Consider the following 23622-nt stretch of genomic DNA (forward strand, 5'->3'; position numbering starts at 1 on the left):
ATTCTTGTTAGGCAAGGGAATCGATCTCCCTCCGCCTTAAAAATATTCAATGACCCCCACCTCCACTGCCTTCTGAGGCAGAGTTCCAAAGTTACACAACCCTGAGAAAAATTTCTTCTCATCTCTGCCCTAAAAGGGTGACCCTTAATTTTAAAACAATGCCCCCTTGTTCTGGACTCACCCACAAAAGGAAACTTCCTTTCTATGTCCACCTTGTCAACACCGTTCAGGATTTTATATACTTCAATCAAGTCACCCCTCTCAACTAAACTGCAGTGGAGATAAGCCCAGTCTATCTAACCTTTCCTTATAAGACAGTCCACTCATTCCAAGTATCAATCTAGTAAATTCTCTCTTTAAGGCTTACAGCGCATTTGCATCCTTCCTTAAACAAGGAGCTCTTGTGTGTACATAATTTCTGAACAGTTTAGTTTTGAAGTGTTGGTGGACAACAATTTTATTAAATTAGTTTCTGATGGAAAAGATTTGTTGCCCTTTACAAAGGGGTTAGTAACTTAGTTTTCTTTAAAGATTATTGGTGGGGGGTGGAGGGGGGGTGTGGGCGGTGGGGGGGTCACATCAAACTGCACTGAAATTGTAGGGCTGGTGAAGCATAGTTTGAACTGTTCATGCAAGTTCTATGAATCTGGACTATTTTAGCATCTTGATATTGTCACTGTTTCTCTGTTAATCATCTTTGTAAAACTTACCATGTCTATCTGTGGTCCTCTCTCAAGAGGAGTAACGTGTGTTTATGACTGAAAACAATGCATCATTGGTATCCGGGAACGGGGTTAACCAGGTGTGTGTTTGTGACTTGTGTGCATAAACAACAGTGAACTGCAAAAATTCTTAGGTTTTGTTTTCATAAAACACTATATAAGGCTTTACCATTAAACTACTTAAGTTTATTTATGAAGCAGTTTTTGTTTTCACTTCCTCTCTTTTCTTGACTCTCGTATTCCGTATCTATCATCCCTCGCATTGCTTGGTTAGTTAAGTAGGCCAAGTGTTTCTTGACAGCCCCCTCCCAATCCCATGACCTCTGCTGCCTAGAAGGACAAAAGCAGCAGGCACGTAAGAACAATATCTCCAAGTTCTCCAAGTTGCACACCATCCTGACTTGGAAATATGTTGCTGTTCCTTTATTGCTGGGTCAAAACGCTGGAACTTTCTCCCTAACAGCACTGTAGGAGTACCTTCACCTCAAGGACTGCAGCAATTCAATAGGGGGCTCACCACCACCAGGGCAATTAGCAATGGGCAATAATTGCTGGCCTTACCGGTGATGCCACAACCTGTGTTATGGATGTGAGGGGGGTGGTTTAATTTAAGAGAGCCCTGATTTCTCCTCTCACCACCAGTTCGTGAACAGAAAGGTGTTTTTGATTTCTGATTTTCCCCGTTTAAGTGGTGGCATATTTTCCCCAACTCCTCAGTTTTGGAGTAAACCAATCCTCTATTAATAACCCCACAGCAAACTTGAGATGGGATAAAATCAGGGTCAGTTCATTTTACACATACTGAAAATACAGGGAAGGGGTTACTGCTAAATAACCCTGGTACATTCACACAATGAAAGAAGGATAAGGGAAAGAAAGGCACAGGGCAAAGACTACACAAAAAAAATTGTTTCACATGAGTCCAGTAAGTCATTGTCCAGGGAAGGTTCTTTCAGTTGGCTTTGTCTGAGAGAAGTCCTGGTCTTTTCCGAGGAGCTCAGTTGAAGGTTGAGGCAGGTGAAAATGCACCAGAGTATTCTCGTATTCTGGAAATTAGTTCACTTTGAAGGCAAAATGCAAGATTCTTCCTGGAGATCAGACTTTGAGAGAGGTGGAGGTCAGAGGCAGGCTGCTATAGCCTGGAATCCTGTTATCTCTTCTGAGGTTAAACAGTAACTGAAGATAGAATCCAAAAGCTGTATAATTAAAGTAAATCAAACAGCTCAAATCTCGGTCATGTGGCATCGTGGTTTCAGGTCGAGCCATTTAGCCAACGAGGGCCCCTTGTGAAAACCCGTTGTGTTTTGAGCAGGTAACTGTAAAACCCTTTGCGCAGCTTTGGAGATGAGTGACAAAAAGCTCTGCCTTTGTCCAGAACTGGCTGGTGCAGACATCTCATGTTCATACAATACAAATCGCATTCTAGGAGGTTGATGAGTTTGCCTTTGTCCAATAGGGCTGCTCAGAATTTTACAGAACTATCAGCATATGACTAGCTGCAGCCATTTTATCAGCCCAGCAATTGTCCATTTTAAAAAAAGAGAAACAAAATTTTAGATTTTTTGTCTGCATGCCTTCTTGACATGACACCTGTAACTGAATTAAAAACAGTTTCACAACTTAATTGCAAATTCTAAAACTGTTACACCTCCTTTTCCAAGGTCAATAAGATAGGAACTATATCATTGCATTTCATGTTCTCAAGAGATTCCAAGCATTATATGTCCAACAAATAAAATTGAAACGCAGTCACTATTGTTATGTAAACAAACTCACCAGCCAATTTGCACACAGTAAGTTATGACAAACAACAAGAGAATTATAATTGTTTAATCTGTTTTTAGTAGTTGGTTGAGGGATAAATGTTGGGCAGGAGATCCCCAGCTCTTCAGGCAGTGCCATAGGTTACTTTGTGCCCACTTGAGAGGGCGTATTGAACATTTTGTCAGTGAATGGTTAAATGTGAGTCTGGAAATATTTTTTTTAAACATTGAGCCCAATGCTTATACATTTAATGCAGATACTCAATTGAAACAACTCATTTTAATTAGTTAAGCACATCACTGTTCTTTATTTGGTGCTTTTAGTCTTGTTAGTGCTGCCAAGCCCAGTCAGCTGCAAGTCAAATTTAAAACTGCTGAAACTCGCTAATACAGGCTACCAGGAAGTCCTGCAAATTTGCATTTTTTTATTCTCAAACTTCTGGGAAAATACAATTTTTAATGGGCTGCCCACTGTGTCCTTTTGTGTAATGGTTTCTTCTCAGCTAGGAATTCAACTTGCAGACTTCCTGCATCTAACAAGAGTACTGTAATTGTTTTTATATTGCACAGTCCTTTTTCTGCTTCTGTCACTTATATTAGCATCCATGAAAATGTAAGCTACCAATCTGTCTTTACAACCCTGTGTACAGAGGGGTGCAGATTTTCAGCTTGCCCCGGTATGAAACTCATTGCAGGTTTGATCCCCTGTTGTAGAAAATGTCCAAATTAATTTTTCATCTGGTTTCTATAAAGGGCAGCCAATCTGCAAAGCCAATTTTGCACCCAGGCAGCAAGTTTAGAAATCTGCCAAGTAATCAGTCTCACTTATATTCACATTCAGTAATGATCAGCTGTCCCAATTGCACAGGAGAACCTACTGCAACCAACACTTGATTGAGCTGATAAGGGCATGGAGATTGTTTCTGACATGAGAACTGTTTAAATTGGTAATGTAAAAGTATCTTATTGGCTTTCTAGATAGGTCTGCAGGAATTTCACAAAGTTTCAGCTTTCTTGGCCAGTATGGAAAGCTGCAAATATTTTCGAGAATTCACATTAAGCAACTCCAGCCTCCCCTCTCCTGAATATGCTTTTTATGTTTCCTATAGCAGGCAAGAAACCCCTGTTTACCCTTTCCACATACTTCATGGTTTTATAGTTTTCTTTAAAAACAACTTTTTATTTGTTATCACCACTTAATCCTCTGACTTATCTCTGGAAATCTCCAATGGCTTGCAATGTTCTACTGTACTTAGCCATCTATGCTCCTATTTCTGGCTTTAATTTTTAAGATCTCAAGGTGAATTGTGTGTCTTCCTGCTTTCTATTTGCTGAATCATTTTTGCTGGACTGCTGAGACTTGAATTCATAGTGCACAGCCTCAAGTGGTACTAAGTAATAATTGCTCATTACAGTTGTGTCTTCACTTTTTTCTTTCAATGTCTCTGAATTTTTTGCTTATCTCTAGAATGTTGGCACCTCCAGTCCTTAAGATTTCTTGCAGTTTTTCTTGTTTGCCTAGATAACAAAAACAGAAGAAATAGGAGCAGGAGTAGGCTATTTGGCCCTTCGAGCCTGCTCTGCTATTCAGTAAGATCATGTCTTATCTGATTAGCCCTAACTCCAGTTTCCTGCATGCCCCATAACCTTTGACTCCTCTGTAATGTAACCTTGAATATATTCAATGACCCAGCCATTACTGCTCTCTATGGAAGAGAATTCCCAATACTAACAACCCTCAGAGAAGAAATTCCTCCTCATCTTTGTCTTAAATGGGAAACCCCTTATTTTGAAACTGTGCCCCCAATTCTAAATTCCACCCATGAGGGAAAACATCCTCTCAACATCTACCCTATCAAGCTTGCTGAGAAGCTTCTATGTTTCAATGAGATCACTTCTCATTCTTCCAAACTCCACAATGAGATGTTCCACAAGCAGCAGATAATTATTACCTCATTAACCTTTTCATTATTATTACTTTTGCGATTATGAAGCATTTTTTATGAAGCATTTTTTCCACGTGAGCCATCACAAAGTTCTTCACACAATTATATCAAGTCTTTAGTAGAAAATGTCCATTTTCTGCTCTTATCCATGTTCTAATAATGTAGGTTCTGCTGACATTTTCACTTAATGTAGTAACCTATAGCTAGTGCTTAAAGTACTTTGTTTAAAAGAATGCTAACATGACTAAATCTTTTCCATTCTCATCATTTGCTGTGTTTTTATCCATTATCTTTTATTGTATTCCTGCTTGGTCTTCCTTGTCTTTTTCTTTCCAGTTCACTTTCTTCTAACTTGGCTTTTTTTTGTGAGGTTTACTCTTAGAGTTCTCAGACTGTTTGTGCTTCTTGACTGAAAAGAACTGTGACAGCATGGTACTGCAGGGTGAGGAATTCAGAACCTTCATGAATAAAGTTCTAATTACAGCTACTTTGCCTGGGGCCCTAGACTTCTGTAGTCCATCGATGCCAATTTCCTCAGCAAGCAAAAAGCTAAGTTTGAATGATACCAGATTCTCCGGTAGGTCAACTCAGAACCCGGGAGGGGCTGGGAGCAGATGAAATTTGTTTATCAAAATAAAATTTGGTGGTACATTTTATTTATAATAAATCATATATTACTATTATTTCATTGATGCTGAGTTAGAACCCTGAAATTTCCTACAACTCCCAGGAATGCAGACAGAACCTCCTGGTTCCTTTCTCCACTGCAAACCATCATCTTAAATCTCTCTTCCCTTCCCTTCCCTATCCTCCTTGCCAACAAGTGCGAGGAGCTCATGAACCTCATTGTCACTAAGATTGAGACACTCCATTAGTTTCTATTCTCATCATTTTCTGTGTTTTTATCCATTATCTTTTATTGTATTCCTGCTTGGTCTTCCTTGTCTTTTTCTTTCCAGTTCACTTTCTGTCACATCCCTCCCTTTCACAAACTTACCTGGCCAAACTTCCTTTATTGCTCCCCTCCGCCCTAGCCCTGAACTGTCATTTTCCTCTAGTTTCTCTCCTATTTTCCCTCATGCCCTCTGAGCTCATGTCATCCCTTGATCTTAGTTGCACTAACGCTTCTGATTACTCAACTTTCCCTCCAGGTCCCCATGTTAGTCAATATTGTAAATGGTTGTCTCCCTTTTGGTGTTGTCCCTCTCTCTCCTTTTTAAATCTGCCGTTAAAACCTGTCCCTTCAGAAAGCCAACCTTTGATCTCACTGTCCTTCCAAACTACCATCCCATCTACAACTTCCCTTTCCTCTCCAGAGCTCTTGATTATGTCGTTGCCTTCCAAATCCATTTCAATCTTCTCTGGAACTCCATGTTTAATTCTTCCAATCAAGTTTTCCTCCCTACCACAGTATTGAAACTGCTCTCAAAGTCACAAATGTGTTATGTGACTGTGACAAAGGTAAACTTTCCCTCCTCATCTTTCTCAACCTGTCTGCAGCCTTTAAAACAATTGACCACATCATCTTCCTCCAACACCTCTTCACTTTCATGCAACTGGGTATGACTGCTCTCATCTGATTCTATTCTTATCTGTCCAATCATAGCTAGTGAACCACTAACAATGGCTTCTCATCCTGCTGCTGCAACATTACACGTGATATCCCCAAGGATCTATCCTTAACTCCCTGCTATCTCATCTACATGCTACTCGTCGGTGATATCATCCAAAAGCATAGCATTAGCTTTCATATGTACACTGACGACACCCAGCTATATCTCACCACCATCTTTCTCGATTCCTCCACTGCTACTAAGCTTATCAGACTGCTTGTCCAACATTCACTATTGAATGTGCAGAAACATCTCCCAATTAAATATTGGGATAGCTGAAGCTATCCCTGCTCCAAACTCTGTTCCCAAACGACACGCTCCATTCCTCTCCCCCGGCAACAGTCTAAGATTAAACCAGCCTGTGGTGCCATGTTTGATCTCTGAGCTTCCGATCTCCTATTCATGCCATTACTAAGACTGCCTATTTCTACTTCTGTAATGTCGCCCGACTTCACCACCACTTTAGCTTATCTGCTGAAACCCTCGTTCATGCCTTTGTTACCTCTCTACTCGACTGTTCCAGCACACTCCTGGCTGGTCTCCCACAATCTATTCTCTGTAAACTTGAGGTCATCCAGAACTCAACTGCCTATGTCTTAATTTGCAGCAAGCCCCATTCCCCTATCACGCCTGTGCTTGCTGCCTTACATTGGGCCCTGATCAAATCATTCCCCTCCATGTTTTCAACTCCTTCCATGGCTTTGCCCTTCCCTATATCTGTAATCTCATGGCATCAGGTCAAACATGAATAAGGAATCCTCCTGTTGGTTAACACCTACTTCCTCGCCCAGCTGATGCAGCAGTACTCCCCCATGTTGAACACCACTTGGAGGAAACACTGAGGGGGCATTGGCACAGAATGTACTTTGTCATGAATGTACTGTTTGGCATGCAAGTAAGTCCCGTGTTGTAGCTTTACTAGCAGGGGATTTCAACATCTGTCACCAAGATTAGCTCAATAGCCCCACTACTGACAAAGCTAGCAAGTTCTAAAGGACATAGCTGTCAGACTGGGTCTGTGACAGATTGTGAAGGAACCAACAAGGAGGAAAAATCTACTTGACCTTGACTTCACCAATCTACCTGTCATAATTGCATCTGTCCATAACAGTATTGGTAGGAGTAACCACTGCACAGTCCTTGTGGAGACAAAGTCCTGTCTTCACATTGAGGATACCCTCCATCATGTTGTACCACAATGCTAAATGGGATAGATTTCAAACAGATCTAGGAACTCAAAACTTGGCATTCATGAGTCATTGTGGGCCATTAGGAGCAGCAGAATTGTATACAACCATGACCTCTAACCTCATGGCACGACATATCCCACACTCTACCAATGCCATCAAACCGGGGCATCAACCTTGGTTCAATGAAGATTATAAGAGGGCATGCCAGGAGCAACACCAGGCGTACCTAAAAATGAGGTGCCAGCCAAGTGAAACTACAACACAGGACTTACTTGCATGCCACACAGCAAAAGCAGCAAGTGATAGACAGCTAAATGACCCCACAACCAACAGATCAGATCTCAGTTCTGCAGACCTGCTACATCCAGTTGTGAATGGTGGTGGACAATTAAATGACTCACTGGAGGAGGAGGCCCCAAAAATATCTCCATCCTCAATAATGTGGGAGCCCAGCATATCAGTGCAAAAGATAAGGCTGAAACATTTGCAGCAATGTTCAGCCAGAAGTGCCAAGTGGATGATCCATATCCGTCTCTTCCTGAGATCTCCAGCATCACATTTGCCTGTCTTCAGCCAATTCAATTCACACCAAGTGATATCAAGAAACAGCTGAAGGCGCTGGATATTGCAATGGCTATGGGCCCTGTTAACATTCCAGCAATAGTATTGAAGACTTGTGCTCCAGAATGAGCTGCACCCTTAGCCAAGCTATCCAGTACAGCAAAAACACTGGTATCTACTCGACAATGTAGAAAACTAAAACAAAAACAGAATTACCTGGAAAAACTCAGCAGGTCTGGCAGCATCGGCGGAGAAGAAAAGAGTTGACGTTTCGAGTCCTCATGACCCTTCGACAGAACTTGAGTTCGAGTCCAAGAAAGAGTTGAAATATAAGCTGGTTTAAAGTGTGTGTGTGGGGGGAGGAGAGATAGAGAGACAGAGACGTGGGGGGGGGTGGGTGTGGTTGTAGGGACAAACAAGCAGTGATAGAAGCAGATCATCAAAAGATGTCAACGACAGTAGTACAATAGAACACAGGTGTTAAAGTTAAAGTTGGTGATATTATCTAAACGAATGTGCTAATTAAGAATGGATGGTAGGGCACTCAAGGTATAGCTCTAGTGGGGGTGGGGTGGAAAGACTAGCAGGGCATACAAGATTTAAAAATAATGGAAATAGGTGGGAAAAGAAAAATCTATATAATTTATTGGAAAAAAAAGGAAGGGGGAAACAGAAAGGGGGTGGGGATGGGGGAGGGAGCTCACGACCTAAAGTTGTTGAATTCAATATTCAGTCCGGAAGGCTGTAAAGTCCCTAGTCGGAAGATGAGGTGTTGTTCCTCCAGTTTGCGTTGGGCTTCACTGGAACAATGCAGCAAGCCAAGGACAGACATGTGGCCAAGAGAGCAGGGTGGAGTGTTAAAATGGCAAGCGACAGGGATGTTTGGGTCATTCTTGCGGACAGACCTCAGGTGTTCTGCAAAGCGGTCGCCCAGTTTACGTTTGGTCTCTCCAATGGAGAGGAGACCACATTGGGAGCAATGAATGCAGTAGACTAAGTTGGGGGAAATGCAAGTGAAATGCTGCTTCACTTGAAAGGAGTGTTTGGGTCCTTGGACGGTGAGGAGAGAGGAAGTGAAGGGGCAGGTGTTGCATCTTTTGCGTGGGCATGGGGTGGTGCCATAGGAGGGGGTTGAGGAGTAGGGGGTGATGGAGGAGTGGACCAGGGTGTCCCGGAGGGAGCGATCCCTACGGAATGCCGATAAGGGGGGTGAAGGGAAGATGTGTTTGGTGGTGGCATCATGCTGGAGTTGGCGGAAATGGCGGAGGATGATCCTTTGAATGCGGAGGCTGGTGGGGTGATAAGTGAGGACAAGGGGGACCCTATCATGTTTCTGGGAGGGAGGAGAAGGCTTGAGGGCGGATGCGCGTATGTAGAAAACTGCCCAGGTGCATCCAGTACACAAAAAGCAGAACAAATTCAACCTTCCAATTACAGCCCCAATAGTCTACTCTCAATCATCGGCACAGTGAAGGAAGGGGTTGTCAACAGTGCTATCAAGCAGCACTTACTCAGCAATAACCTGCTCATATGCTCAGTTTTGGTTCCGCCAGGGCCATTTGGCTCCTGACCTCATAGAAGCCTTAGTCCAAGCATGAACAAAAGAGCTGATCTCCAGACGTGAGGGGAGAGTGACTGCCCTTGCCATCAAGGCAGCATTTAATCGAGTGTGGCATCAAGGATTCCTAACAAAACTGGAGTCAGTGGAAATCAGGGAGAAAACTCTCCACTGGTTGGAGTCCTATCCAAAACAAAGGACGATGGTTGTGGTTGTTGGAGGCCAAGCATCTGAGCTCCAGGACATTACTGCAGGAGTTCTTCAGGGTAGCATCCTCGGCTCAACCATCTTTGGCTGTTTCACCAACGACCTTCCCTCAATCATAAGGTCCGATTGGGGATGTTCGCTGATAGTACAATGTTCAGCACCATTTGTGACTCCTTGGATACTAAAGCAGTCCGTGCCCAAATGCAGCAAGATCTGGACAGCATTCAGGCTTGGGCCAATAAGTGGCAAATACATTTGTGCCACCCGTTGCCAGTCAATGACCATCTCCAACAAGAGAGAATCTAGCTATCTCCCCTTGATGTTCAATGGCATTACCATTGCTGAATCCCCCACTATCAAAATCCTGGGGTTACCATTGGCCAGAAACTGAACTGAACTAGCCATATAAATACTGTGGCTACAAGAACAGTTTAGAGGCTGGGAATTGTGTGGAGAGTAACTTGCCTCCTGATTCCCCACAGCCTGTCCACTATCTACAAGGTGCAAGCCAGGATTGTGATGGAATACTCTCCACTTGCCTGGATGAGTGCAGCTCCAACAGCACTCCAGAAGCGCAACACCATCCAGGATAAAGCAGTCCACTTCACTGGCACCCCGTCCACCAATTTCAGTATCCACCACCAATGCACAGGGGTGTGTACTATCTACAAGATGTGCTCCAACTTGCCAAGGCTTCACTAACGGCACCTTCCAAACCTGCGACCTATACCACTTAGAAGGACAAGTTTAGTAAATGTATGGGAACAGAACCATCTACAATTTCTCCTCCAAGCCACATACCATCCTGACTTGAAACTATGTCGCCTATGTCGTCAGAATCCTGGCACTCCTTCCCAACCAGCACTTTGGGTGTACTTACACCACGCGATCTGCAGTGGTTGAAGATGGTGGCTTTTCACCGCCACCTCAGGGGCAGTTAGGGATGGGCAATAAATGCTGGCCTAGCCAGCGACACCCACATTCTGTGAAAGAACAAATTTTAAAATAACTCCTCCATCTCCGTAGCAGTCTAATATATCTGCTAACCTCTAATTCTGGCCTTTTGTGCATCCACAATTTTAATCGCTCCACTATTGGTGGCCGTGCCTTCAATTGCTAGGTCTTAAGCTCTTGAATCCCCTCCCTTCACCTCTCTGTCTTTCCTGCTCTAAGATGCTCTTCAAAACCTTCCTTTTAGTCATCTAACCTAATATCTCCTTTTGTGGCTCAGTGTCATATTGTGTTTTATAATGCTCCTGTGAAGTGCCTTGGGGCATTTCATTACCAGTAAATATAAGTTATTGTTGTTACTGATCACTTAAGACTGCAGCTGTTTTGGAAGACCAACTACCACCTCAGGACAACCAGAAATGAGGATTAAATGTTGCCTTGCCAGCATCGCCCAAATCTCGAGCAAAAATTAAATTAAACTTGGGAAAGACTGCTGGCAAGATATACTTGGAGGAAAGAAAAGGACTCTTAAGTTGAAATACATGAAGCATTTGCAATAAAATATTGCTCCTAACTGCATTCTTAAACTGTAACCGTGTGTCATTCTTATGTGTTGTGCTGCAAACGTTCTGCTCAACATTAAGCCAGTGAATGTTTCTGTAATATAAAAGAAAAATACTGCGGATGCTGGAAATCTAAAACAAAAACAAAAATAGCTGGAAAAACTCAGCAGGACTGACAGTATCTGTGAAGAGGAAAACACAGTTAACATTTCGAGTCCATATGACTCTTCATCAGAACTAAAGAAAAATAGAAATGAGGTGAAATATAAGCTGTTTGAGTCGGGTGGGATAGGTAGAGTTGGATAAAGGGCCAATGATAGGTAGAGGCAAAGAAGAGATTGCCAAAGATGTCATAGACAAAAGGACAAAGGGGTATTGACAGTGGTGATATTAGCTAAGGAATGTGCTAAAGGTGACATTAAGGATAGAAAGCAGGACGAGAAAGTGACAGGTGGCCCTAGGGGGGGTGGGGTAGGGGGAAGGGATCGAAATGGCTAAAAGGTGGAGATAAAATAATGGATGGAAAAACATTTAGAAATAATAGAAATAGGTGGGAAAAGAAAAATATATATTTTTTTAATTTTAAAAATTATAAATTATTAGAAAAAAGGGGGATCGGAAAGGAGCGGGGATGGAGGAGAGAGTGCATGATCTGAAGTTGTGGAACTCAATGTTAAGTCTGGAAAGCTGTAAAGAGCCTAATCGGAAGATGAGGTGCTGTTCCTCCAGTTTGCGTTGAGCTTCACTGGAACAATGCAGCAGGCCAAGGACGGCCATGTGGGCATGAGAGCAGAGTGATGTGTTAAAATGGCAAGCGACAGGGAGGTCTGGGTCATGCTTGTGGACAGACCGAAGGTGTTCCACAAAGCGGTCATCCAGTCTGCATTTGGTTTCTCCAATGTAGCGGAGACTGCATTGGGAGCAGCGAATGCAGTAAACTAAATTGAGGGAAGTGCAAGTGAATTGTTGCTTCACTTGAAAGAAGTGTTTGGGCCCTTGGATGGTGAGGAAGTGGGGAAGTAAAGGGGCAGGTGTTACACCTCCTGCGGTTGTATAGGAAGGTTGCATAGGGTGTCCCAGAGGGAACGGTCCCTACGGAATGCCGATGGCGGTGAAGGGAAGATTAGTTTGGTGGTGGCATCATGCTGGAGTTGGCAGAAATGGCGGAGGATGATCCTTTGAATGCGGAGGCTGGTGGGGTGATAAGTGAGGACGAGGGGGACCCTATCATGGTTCTGGGAGGGCGAGGAAGGTGTGAGGGCGGATGCGCGGGAGATGGGCCGAACATGGTTGAGGGCCCTGTCAACCACCGTGGTTGGAAAACCTTGGTTAAGGAAGAAGGAAGACAAGTCAGAGGAACTGTTTTGAAAGTGGCATCATCAAAACAGATGCGACGGAGGCAAGGGAACTGAGAGAATGGGATGGAGTCCTCACAGGAAGCGGGGTGTGAGGAGCTGTAGTCGAGGCAGCTGTGGGCATCGGTAGACTGTTCACCAATAATCATTACAAGCCTATCACCAGAAATTGAGACACAGAGGTCAAGGAAGGGAAGGGAAGTGTCAGTGATGGACCATGTGAAAACGATGGAGGGGTGGAAATTGGAAGCAAACTTAATAAATTTTTCCAGGTCCAGATGAGAGCATGAAGCGGCACCGAAGCCTTCAACAATGTACCGGAGAAAGAGTTGTGGGAGGGGGCCTGAGTAGGACTGGAACAAGGAGTGTTCTACATACCCCATAAAGAGACAGGCAAAACTGAGGCCCATGCAGGTACCCATAGCCACTCCTTTTCTTTGGAGGAAGTGAGACAAGTTTAAGGAGAAATTATTCAGTGAGAGAACAAGTTCAGCCAGATGGAGGATAGTGGTGGTGGATGGGGATTGTTTGGGCCTCTGTTTGAGGAAGAAGCGGAGAGCCCTCGGAGCATCCTGGTGGGGGATGGAGGTGTAGAGGGATTGGACGCCCATGGTGAAGAGGAGGCGTTTGGAGCCAGGGAACTGATATGATGTAGGGTGTCAGAGGAATCGCGGATGTAGTTGAGAAGAGACTGGACAAGGGGAGAGAGAATGGAGCCAAGAAAGCAAGAAATGAGTTCTGTGGGGGAGGAACAGGCTGACACGATTGGTCTGCTGGGACAGTCCTGTTTGTGGGTTTTGGCTAGGAGGTAGAAGCGGGCTGTCCGAGGTTGGGAGACTGAGGTTGGAAGCTATGAAGGGAAAATCTCCAGAGGAGATGAGGTCAGTGACAGTCCTGAAAACAATGGCTTGATGTTCAATGGTCGGGGTCATGGTCCAGGGGGAGGTGGGAGGAAGTGTCTGTGAGTTGACACTTAGCCTATGCGAGGTAGAGATCAGTGCGCCAGACAACAACAGCACCACCCTTGTCAGCAGGTTTGATGACAAAGTCAGCGTTGGATCTGATAGAATGGAGTGTGGTAAGTTCAGAAAAAGACAGGTTAGAGTGGGTGAGAGGAGCAGAGAAATTGAGATGACTGATGTCACGTCGACAGTTCTCAATGAAAAGATCAAAAGCAGGTAAGAATCCAGAGGGGGGGGTCCAGGTGAACAAGGAGAGGACTCCTGCCCAAAGAAGTGAGCACGAAGACGAAGGTGGCGGAAGAAGAGTTCAGCATCGTTCCGAGCCCGAAATTCATTGAGGTGAGAACGTAAGGGTATGAAACTGAGTCCTTTGCTGAGCACTGAATGTTGAGCATCAGAGAGGGGAAGGTCAGGGTGTATGGTGAAAACATGGTCGGGGCTGGGGTTGGAAGACCGAATGGTGTCAGAGGGACGGGCAAGGGTGAAAGGTCCTGGATAGGTGTTGATGTCGATGAGTTGTTGGAGCTTGTGTTCCTTTGCACCTGAAAGAAAGACAAAGTTTCTTGTTAAGGCATCAGATGAGACGAAGAATGAAATGAAACTGGGGGCAAGGACAACTTAGAGATAGGGTGAGTTGGTTCTGCTGAAGGGAGAGGTCGATTGTGTTCATATGGCAGCGCATGGCACTGAATGTGGATCTCAGGATGCAATGAGAACAGCAGTCCAAGGAGCGTTGTATGTCCCAGAGATACCTGTAATCCTGGGTGGGTTCAAAACATGAGGAATGGAACTTCAGTTGTCTGACATCTTTGGCAATCTCTTCTTTGCCTCCACCTATCACTGGCCCTCTATCCAGCTCTACCTGTCCCACCCCCCCTCAAATAGCTTATATTTCACCTCATTTCTATTTTTCTTTATTCTGATGAAGTCATATGGACTCAAAAGGTTAACTGTATTCCTCTCCGCAGATGCTGTCAGACCTGCTGAATGTTTCTGTAATCTGCATTCTAAATGGATGGATATTATATGCTGACCATTACTTTGTTTCCAACTTTTTTTTCCTCGCTAGATTGGTCATTACTTAGTGGAAATACTCCCATCTGAGTCAGATGGTTGTGGGATCAGCTTTAATCAACCTTGAGCGTTTAATTTAGGTGGACACATTAGTGAAGTCCTGAGGGACTGCTGCGAAGCTAAATCCCTTGACCAATATCACTAGAAAAAGATTACCTGGTCATTTAATTTCTTGCTGGTTAAGATCTTTCTGTGAATTGGTATTGCCTTGTATTACAAATGTCTACACTTAAAATGTAGTTAATTGACTGCAAAGCACATTGAATGCCCTGAGGTCATGATAGGTATCATATATAAATGCATATATAAATCATATATAAATCATATATATTAATTGTACAGGAAACCCAAAGTTACAGGAAAAGCATGAAAAACTGGTAAAATGTAAAAACACACAGCTCTGACTTAAAATTAATATATTGCTCGCTAAGTCAACTGAAAGTACCAAGCAAGTTCTATTCATCTACTTATATTCTAGGCACTAAATTGGGATTCTGTTGTTCAACTCTACTCAGTTGAGATTTCCACTAATGTAATTATTTTCCAAAATAAAGAAAATAAAATTAAGGGCTGAGAAACTCTTCAGTTATGCTGTAGCTGCAGACCTGTTGTATTGAATGGGAGCTGAGCACAATTGTCCACTTTCACATTTGTGATGTGGCCAAACTTGAGCAAGTCCTTACCATAAATAGGATTACCATCAACACACATAGTAAATGATAGTTGAAGAATGCGCAAATTTCAGTCACAGCACCAAGAGTGCAATTGGAAAAAAAATATTGCAGTGGTTTGTGTTGCCTCAAGATTGGAGTGTGTTGGAGGGTGTTAATATGTGTGAAAATGTTAAAATTTGATTGTCATGCTGTAAGCTTTACTGCCCATTTATAGGTTTTTTTAAAACAAATTTTAATTTGATTGAATAATGTGCTTAATTGACAGCATGAGAACATTTCCTTTGAAGACAGAAGTACTTCTTTGAAAGTTGTAAGTCCCAGCGTTCTTTAAAGATTTCAATGCAGTAAATTTTTCTGAAGTACCTGTTTTTATTATTCGTTTTATTATTTATTATTATTATATTTTTATGTTTCCATGAACTTAACTAGGACAGTTTGATAGCAATTTCTGACAATCATTAGTGTATAGCAAATAAATGGTACATTTCATGAGCAATTTTGAGTATATTTAATAGGAAACAAATTCAGCGTGAATTATTGCCTTCAAGAAAGGAGATGTAAAGAGCTAATTGGACCACTGGTAATAACAGCCAAAATTGTGGAATGTTAAGGGGCAGTTGTTTTAATTATGAGCTACAATTCTCTAATTTATCTTTTGCAGCATTATGAAAAGTTCTAACTGGTAGCTGTAACTTATTTTTATTAAAAACAGGGAGATTTCATGGCTCTGCTTCATGAACCCATCAGTGAAGGATGTATTTATTGTGGCTGTGCTGTGTGCTCTGTAGGTGCAATATAAGGCTTCCCCAACTCCCCACAGTGCTAGGCTGCATGTGGGAACTGTAATTGATCTCATTGTTTTCTTTCAATTACCTACAGGGCTTTGCAGATTACAAATTGGAAGCAGTGCCCGAACAGGGACTTGAACCCTGGACCCTCAGATTAAAAGTCCGATGTTCTACTGGCTGAGCTATTCAGGCTCAGCTAAACTCCACCAGTTGCTGTGATTCCTGACTGGGAGCAGAAAAGAAACATTTGGCTATCTTCAGTGACAGCACTGTAAAATGTGTGTGGATAAAGGACAAAACACAAAATTAAGCTTAGCTGTGCTCCCACAGCTTTCCAGCTTTTGTCTTTCCTGGTGATTTGACTTAATCTTGATGAGCTACATATTTGCTTCTACCTTAACCTCACTAACTATGCGAAGAAGTTGAGATTGAAAAACCTCTGCTTTTGCTTAGCATTTTCATTTTGTTTCCAACTACAGGATTTTTTGTGGTACCCAGAAGTAAACAACTCCATGAAGAATTGTTTTAAAGCCTGGACTGAGGTTTGTATAAACATCTCTTTTTCTAATATTGGAAACTAAAGGGATAATTGAACTTTTTGATCGTATTTGAATTTAGCAACTATTATGGAAAATATGCAGAAATAAGATAATGATCGATTAAAACTTAAAGCCCAACTGATTTCTCCGCTTAGCCGACTGGGAAGGGATGGGGACGGACCAGGTCCGCTTCCACACTGTTAATCCCGACATGAAATAAGTAAGGCTGGACCAAAGAGCAGGGATCAGCACCTCGTGACCTGGATATGCCATGTAATGGAAGTACTCCTCCACCGCCAATTCTTCACACAAAATAAATCTTTTAAATTTAAAAATAGACAGTAACAGAACTAACTAATGGCGGAAACATAATCTCGTTTGGGGCCATCAGTGGAACCCTGTAAATCAACCCTTTGTTAATAACAGATATAAAGGACAGCAATACCTGATGGGGATTATATAGCAGTTTCCAGTGTAGGCACGTTGCCAGCTTTGAATATAACCAGATTTTGTGTTCTTCCTGAGTTTGGGATGCCGGATAAGGGGTCCGGTACCTGTAAGTTTAAAAAAAAAAGTAAGGTTGGACATATTCCTTTTGCTTGCAAAGAATGGATCCCTGCGTATGAATATATTCTTGTAGGTTTCCACAAGAAATGTATTTTTGATGGAATGAGCCATAACTTCCTATCCCGTGCATATTTTTGATACTTAGATGATATGTTTGCAACCTTTGAACCAGCAACCTTGGGGAAGATTTTCTAAAACACACCAACGGACTCCATCCTGCATTCTGTTTCGCTTTTGAGGTGGTGCAGCCTATTATGCTCCCATTCCTCAATGTCCTAGTGGAGAAATCCGCTAATGGTTTCTCCACTACTGTCTACTGCAAGCCTACCTTCATCTGCCAATATACGTGTTGCAATTCATATTGTTCCACGTACTTTAAGATTGGGCTCATCAGCAGTCTTGTAAATCAGGCCCTAGCCATTTGCTCGCCTTGCAAGCTCACCACCGAAATAGAGAGCACCAAGGCTATCCTGCAAGACAACAATCTTGATCAGATCATTGTTCGCTGTGTATCATGCAAATGGGGCGAAGGCTTCCACGCTCAGACCTGAAAATTGCCCAATCTAAAACAAAAACAAAAATACCTGGAAAAACTCAGCAAGTCTGGCAGCACCTGTGGAGAGGAGCACAGTTAATGTTTCGAGTCCGAATGTCCCTTCAACACAACTAAGAAAAAATAGAATAGAGGTGAAATATAAGCTAGTTTAAGGGGGGGTGGGACAAGCCAAGCTGGATAGAGGGCCAGTGATAGGTGGAGATAACCGAAAGATGACATATACAAAAGGTCAAAGAGCTATTGAAGGTGGTGATATTATCTAAGGAATGTGCTAATTAAGGATAGAAAGCAAGACAAGCAAGGTAGAGATAGCTCTAGTGGGGTTGCGGTGGGGTGAAGCAATCAAAAAAGGCTAAAAGGTAGAGATAAAACAATGGATGGAAATACATTTAAAAATAATAGAAGTAGGTGGGAAAAGAAAAATCTATATAAATTATTAGAAATAAAAAAGGGCGGGGAATCGGAAAGGGGGTGGGGATGGAGGAGAGAGCTCATGATCTAAAATCGTTGAACTCAATGTTCAGTCCGGAAGGCTGTAAAGTGCTTAGTCGGAAGATGAGGTGCTGTTCCTACAGTTTGCGTTGAGCTTCAGTGGAACAATGCAGCAAGCCAAGGACAGACATGTGGGCATGAGAGCAGGGTGGAGTGTTGAAATGGCAAGCGACTGGGAGGTCTGGGTAATGCTTGCGGACAGACCGAAGGTGTTCTGCAAAGTGGTCACCCAGTCTGCGTTTGGTCTCTCCAATGTAGAGGAAATCGCATTGGGAGCAACGAATACAGTGGAATAAATTGAGGGAAGTGCAAGTGAAATGCTGCTTCACTTGAAAGGAGTGTTTGGGCCCTTGGATGATGAGGAGAGGGGAAGTAAAGGGGCAGGTGTTGCACCTTCTGCGGTTGCATGGGAAGGTGCCGTGGGAAGGGGTTGAGGTGTAGGGGGTGATGGAGGAGTGGACGAGGGTGTCCCGGAGGGAATGATCTCTGCGGAATGCCGCCAGGGGGGTGAAGGGAAGATGTGTTTGGTAGTGGCATCATGCTGGAGTAGGCAGAAATGGGGAAGGATGATCCTTTGAATTCCGGAGGCTGGTGGGGTGATAAGTGAGGACAAGGGGGGACCCTATCATGTTTCTGGGAGGGAGAAGAAGGTGTGAAGGCAGATGCGTGGGAGATGGGCCGGACATGGTTAAGGGCCCTGTCAGCCACCATTGGTGGGAAACCTCAGTTAAGGAAGAAGGAAGACATGTCAGAGGAACTCTTTTGGAAAGTGGCATCATCAGAACAGATGCGAAGGAGGCGAAGGAACTGAGAGAATGGGATGGAGTCCTTACAGGAAGCGGGGTGTGAGGAGCTGTAGTTGAGGTTGCTGTGGGAGTCAGTAGGCTTGTAAGGGATATTAGTGGGCAGTCTATCACCAGAAATTGAGTCAGAGAGGTCATGGAAGGGAAGTGTCAGAGATGGACCATGTGAAAATGATGGAGGGGTAGAAATTGGAAACAAAATTAATAAATTTTTCCAGGTCCAGACGAGAGCATGAAGCAGCACCGAAGTAATCATCGATGTACCGGAGAAAGTGTTGTGGGAGGGGGCCGGAGTAGGACTGGAACAAGGAATGTTCCACATACCCCATAAAGAGACAGGCATAGCTGGGGCCCATGCGGGTACCCATGGCCACACCTTTTATTTGGAGGAAGTGAGAGGATTTAAAGGAGAAATTGTTCAGTGTGAGAACAAGTTTAGCCAGACGGAGGAGAGTAGTGGTGGTTGGGGATTGTTTGGGCCTCTGTTAGAGGAAGAAGCGGAGAGCCATCAGACCATCCTGATGGGGAATGGAGGTGTAGAGAGATTGGATGTCCAATGTGAAGAGGAGGCGGTTGGGGCCAGGGAACTGGAAATTGTTGATATGATGTAGGGTGTCAGAGGAATCAAGGTGGGAAGGGACTGGACAAGGGAAGAGAGAATGGAGTCAAGATAGCAAGAAATGAGTTCCACGGGCAGGAACAGACTGACACGATCGGTCTGTTGGGACAGTCCTGATTGTGGATTTTGGGTAGGAGGTAGAAGCGGGCCGTCCGAGGTTGGGAGACTATCGGGTTGGAAGCTGTGGAAGGAAGATCTCCAGAGGAGATGAGGTCATTAACAGTGCTGGAAACAATGGCTTGATGTTCAGTGGTGGGGTCATGGTTCAGGGGGAGGTCGGAGGAAGCTTCTGCGAATTGACACTCTACCTCTGCGAGTCATATCAACAATTTCCAGTTCCCTCGCCCCAACCGTCTCTTCTTCACCATGGACGTCCAATCCCTCTACACCTCCATCCCCCACCGGGATGGTCTGATGGCTCTCTGCTTCTTCCGCAAACAGAGGCCCGAACAATCCCCATCCACCACTACTCTCCTCCGTCTGGCTGAACTTGTTCTCACGCTGAACAATTTCTCCTTCAACTCCTCTCACTTCCTCCAAATAAAAGATGTGGCTATGGGTACCCGGATGGACCCCAGCTATGCCTGTCTCTCATATGGGGTATGTGGAACATTCCTTGTTCCAGTCCTACTCAGGCCCCCTCCAGCAACTCTTTCTCTGGTACATTGATGATTACTTCGGTGCTGCTTCATGCTCTCGTCTGGACCTGGAAAAATTTATTAATTTTGCTTCCAATTTCCACCCCTCCATCATTTTCACATGGTTCATCTCTGACACTTCCCTTCCTTCCTTGACCTCTCTGTCTCAATTTCTGGTGATAGACTGTCCATCAATATCCATTACAAGCCTACCGATGCCCACAGCTGCCTTGACTACAGCTCCTCACACCCCGCTTTCTGTAAGGACTCCATCCCATTCTCTCAGTTCTTTCACCTCCGTTGCATCTGTTCTGATGATGCCACTTTCAAAAACAGTTCCTCTGACATGTCCTCCTCCTTCCTTAACCGAGGTTTTCCTCCCACGGTGGTTGACAGGACACTTAACCGTGTCCGTCCCATCTCCTGCGCATCCGCCCTCACACCTTCTTCTCCCTCCTAGAAACATGATAGGGTCCCCCTTGTCCTCACTTATCACCCCACCAGCCTCCGCATTCAAATGATCACCTTCTGCCATTTCTGCCTACTCCAGCATGATGCCACCACCAAACACATCTTCCCTTCACCCCCACACCAGCGGCATGCCGCAGAGATCATTCCCTCCGGGACACCCTCGTCCACTCCTCCATCACCCCCTACACCTCAACCCCTTCCCACGGCACCTTCCCATGCAACCGCAGAAGGTGCAACACCTGCCCCTTTACTTCCCCTCTCCTCACCATCTAAGGACCCAAACACTCCTTTCAAGTGAAGCAGCATTTCACTTGCACTTCCCTCAATTTATTCCACTGTATTCGTTGCTCCCAATGAGGTTTCCTCCACATTGGAGAGACCAAACGCAGACTGGGTGACCACTTTGCAGAACACCTTCGGTCTGTCCACAAGCATGACCCAGACCTCCCTGTCGCTTGCCATTTCAACACTCCACCCTGCTCTCATGCCCACATGTCTGTCCTTGGCTTGCTGCATTGTTCCACTGAAGCTCAACGCAAACTGGAGGAACAACACCTCATCTTCCGACTAGGGACTTTATAGCCTTCCAGACTGAACATCGAGTTCAGCAATTTTAGATCGGGAATTCTCCTCCATCCCCACCCCCTTTCCGATTTTCCCCCCCCCCACCACTTTTTTTTTATTTCCAATAATTTATATAGATTTTTCTTTTCCCACCTACTTCCATTATTTTAAATGTATTTTCATCCATTGTTTTATCTCTACCTTTTAGCCGTTTTTGATTCCTTCACCCCACCCCAGCCCCCACTAGAGCTATCTGTACCTTTTTTGTCTTGCTTTCTACCTTTAATTAGCACATTCCTCAGGTAATATCACCAGCTTCAACACCTCTTTGTCCTTTTGTCTGTGACATCTTTCGGTTATCTCCACCAATCACTGGCCCTCTATCCAGCTTTACTTGTCCCACCCCCCCCTTAAACTAACTTATATTTCACCTCTATTCTATTTTTACTTAGTTGTGTTGAAAGGTCATTCAGACTCAAAACATTAACTGTGCTCCTCTCCACAGATGCTGCCAGACCTGCTGAGTTTTTCCAGGTATTTTTGTTTTTGTTTTGGATTTCTAGCATCAGCAGTTTTTTGCTTTTATAATTGCCCAATCTACTTTATCTTATCCTTAAAGGCAAAAGTACCTGAAAAATGGGAACAAGTTAAGCAAGCCATTTCATGCACGTATGCTGTGGCAGCACATGTGAAGTTTTCCAAGAATAGTATGCTGCCATCAATGCAAAAAGACATTTTGCCTACCATACAATTGAGAAACATTGTGTATGAATTTCATTGCCAGCGTGATGCGAGGTACACAGGCTATACATGTCAGCCATTGGCTAATCGAATCAAACAACATGTTCCTCCAGCTGTTCATGATAGGCAGGGTACAAACCATCCTCAACTAACCCACACTTGCAAAACCTAAAACAAACTGTCTACTGTTGGATGTGATACTGCAATTAGGCAGAACTTGCTGAACAATCCTGAGTGCATTAATAGCTACAGTAACAACCAAATTAAGTTAATCATGAGAGTTCATATTGTGGCTCATCTATGCTTAAGAGAAGTGACATACATTCATATGAAGGAACCCACTCGCTGCAAACAAAAAGAATATGTTGAAGCCTTGCATCTTTTTTGAATTATCTTGGAGCTTGGGGAGCCTATACTTCCCATTGCTTTCTCCATGGCACTGCCTTGGCCAATCAGAGTCAACTTGCCAACCAATCAGCATCCTTTTTCTCCTGTGATATAAATTGTTGTGATTGTTTGAAATGTGTGTTTGTCCTGATGGGTGCAAGAAGAAAAGTTTTGGCAACTCGACTTTCTTTTCGGGAATATTCAAATTCTGCATTACCAAATGTCAGATTTAAGAACATGAGAACTACAGATTGACCAGCTAATTAGTGTGCTGAAGTTCATTTTATACTGCAATTTTTAGTTTATTTCATTGCTACAGTAGATGACCTTTGATAGTGAACTGAAAACTGCATATTTTCTATACAAGCATCACAAATGAAATGTATTCACTTATAAATGATGGTATAGCGTTAACTTCTCTCTTGATCAAGCTCTACACTTATTACTCTACAGTTCACCTCCATGGCCTCGCATAGCTTTCTCATAATAGCATCGTCTCCTGAAATGGTTTCTCCTCCCATGTTTGCTCAGTCACCTCTGGGGTGTCACTCCATCTCCAGTTCTCTCCTATTCACTAACCATATATTATTTGCCAGTAATACATCTGCAAAAATTGCACCACTTTGTATGTTTACCATGCCTGATTCCATTGCATTTAACTCCAAAGCTGTTGCTGTATTGTTAGCCTGGCCCATAGTTGTCAAGTCCAAAATAATGCAAGGTCAAAGCAATTTTGTAGATTGCTCACCTGCAACTAGATACAAGTTCATTGGTTTACTCAGATGCCTGCTTAAGTATAACTCAGTGATTTGCCACCTCAGTATTATTGTTTGATCCTGAACTGAACTTTGTCCTGAACTGTCATGAGCAGCCGTGAGCCACACAAGTTCAGCATCAACATTGTTCTCCAAGCGACTAGATTAACATTAGATCAATACATGAGGTCAATTATACATGAGGTCAATTATAAATTCTACTGTCGCAGTGCAAGTGCAGATGACCACCATGAACATGGAGTGGGGCTTCGCTGTCAATAACAGATTGACGCAGAGAATTGATTAGCCTCCCACAACTTCTGTGTCTCATATCTCTTTGGCTACCATCAGATGGATGTTTAATCAGCATCATCTGTGTTTATGCATCAATCTATTTTGCCAATGCCGAAAACTAAAATTACTTCCACAGTACTCTAGATTTACTGAAGCATGTGTCACATGGAATTTCTGGAGGACTTTTAGATAAAGAGTTTTCATGGCAAATGTGCCTCAGTCATCATGGCTTTGGCAAGATGAACAAAAATGGATAGTGGCTACTAGAA

The 23622-nt window shown here is 43.6% G+C and overlaps 1 protein-coding gene, 1 long non-coding RNA gene and 1 other non-coding gene across 5 annotated transcripts in view; 1 reads left to right on the top strand and 2 right to left on the bottom strand.

Annotated features, from left to right (window-relative positions):
- casd1 (CAS1 domain containing 1) overlaps positions 1 to 23622 on the top strand; it is a 125716-nt gene that overhangs the window by 37385 nt on the left and 64709 nt on the right. The window contains exons 5-6 of one of the 3 annotated variants that reach the window (XM_041183518.1): positions 15405 to 15449; positions 16407 to 16469. In XM_041183518.1, coding sequence (XP_041039452.1) covers positions 15405 to 15449; positions 16407 to 16469 — 108 coding nt within the window. Of the gene's footprint in view, positions 1 to 15404; positions 15450 to 16166; positions 16281 to 16406; positions 16470 to 23622 lie in introns of those variants that run through there. The other 2 variants (XM_041183520.1, XM_041183519.1) reach the window with 2 other exon arrangements.
- LOC121275834 lies at positions 1489 to 16986 on the bottom strand. Its single transcript, XR_005942573.1, has 2 exons — positions 16912 to 16986; positions 1489 to 2218 (listed from the first exon to the last, which is right to left on the bottom strand). It is a non-coding gene; the product is annotated as an uncharacterized LOC121275834 (long non-coding RNA).
- trnak-uuu lies at positions 16047 to 16119 on the bottom strand. The gene has a single exon. It is a non-coding gene; the product is annotated as a tRNA-Lys (tRNA).

Source organism: Carcharodon carcharias, chromosome 3 (genome assembly GCF_017639515.1).
Source record: "Carcharodon carcharias isolate sCarCar2 chromosome 3, sCarCar2.pri, whole genome shotgun sequence".
Lineage (NCBI taxonomy): Eukaryota > Metazoa > Chordata > Chondrichthyes > Lamniformes > Lamnidae > Carcharodon > Carcharodon carcharias.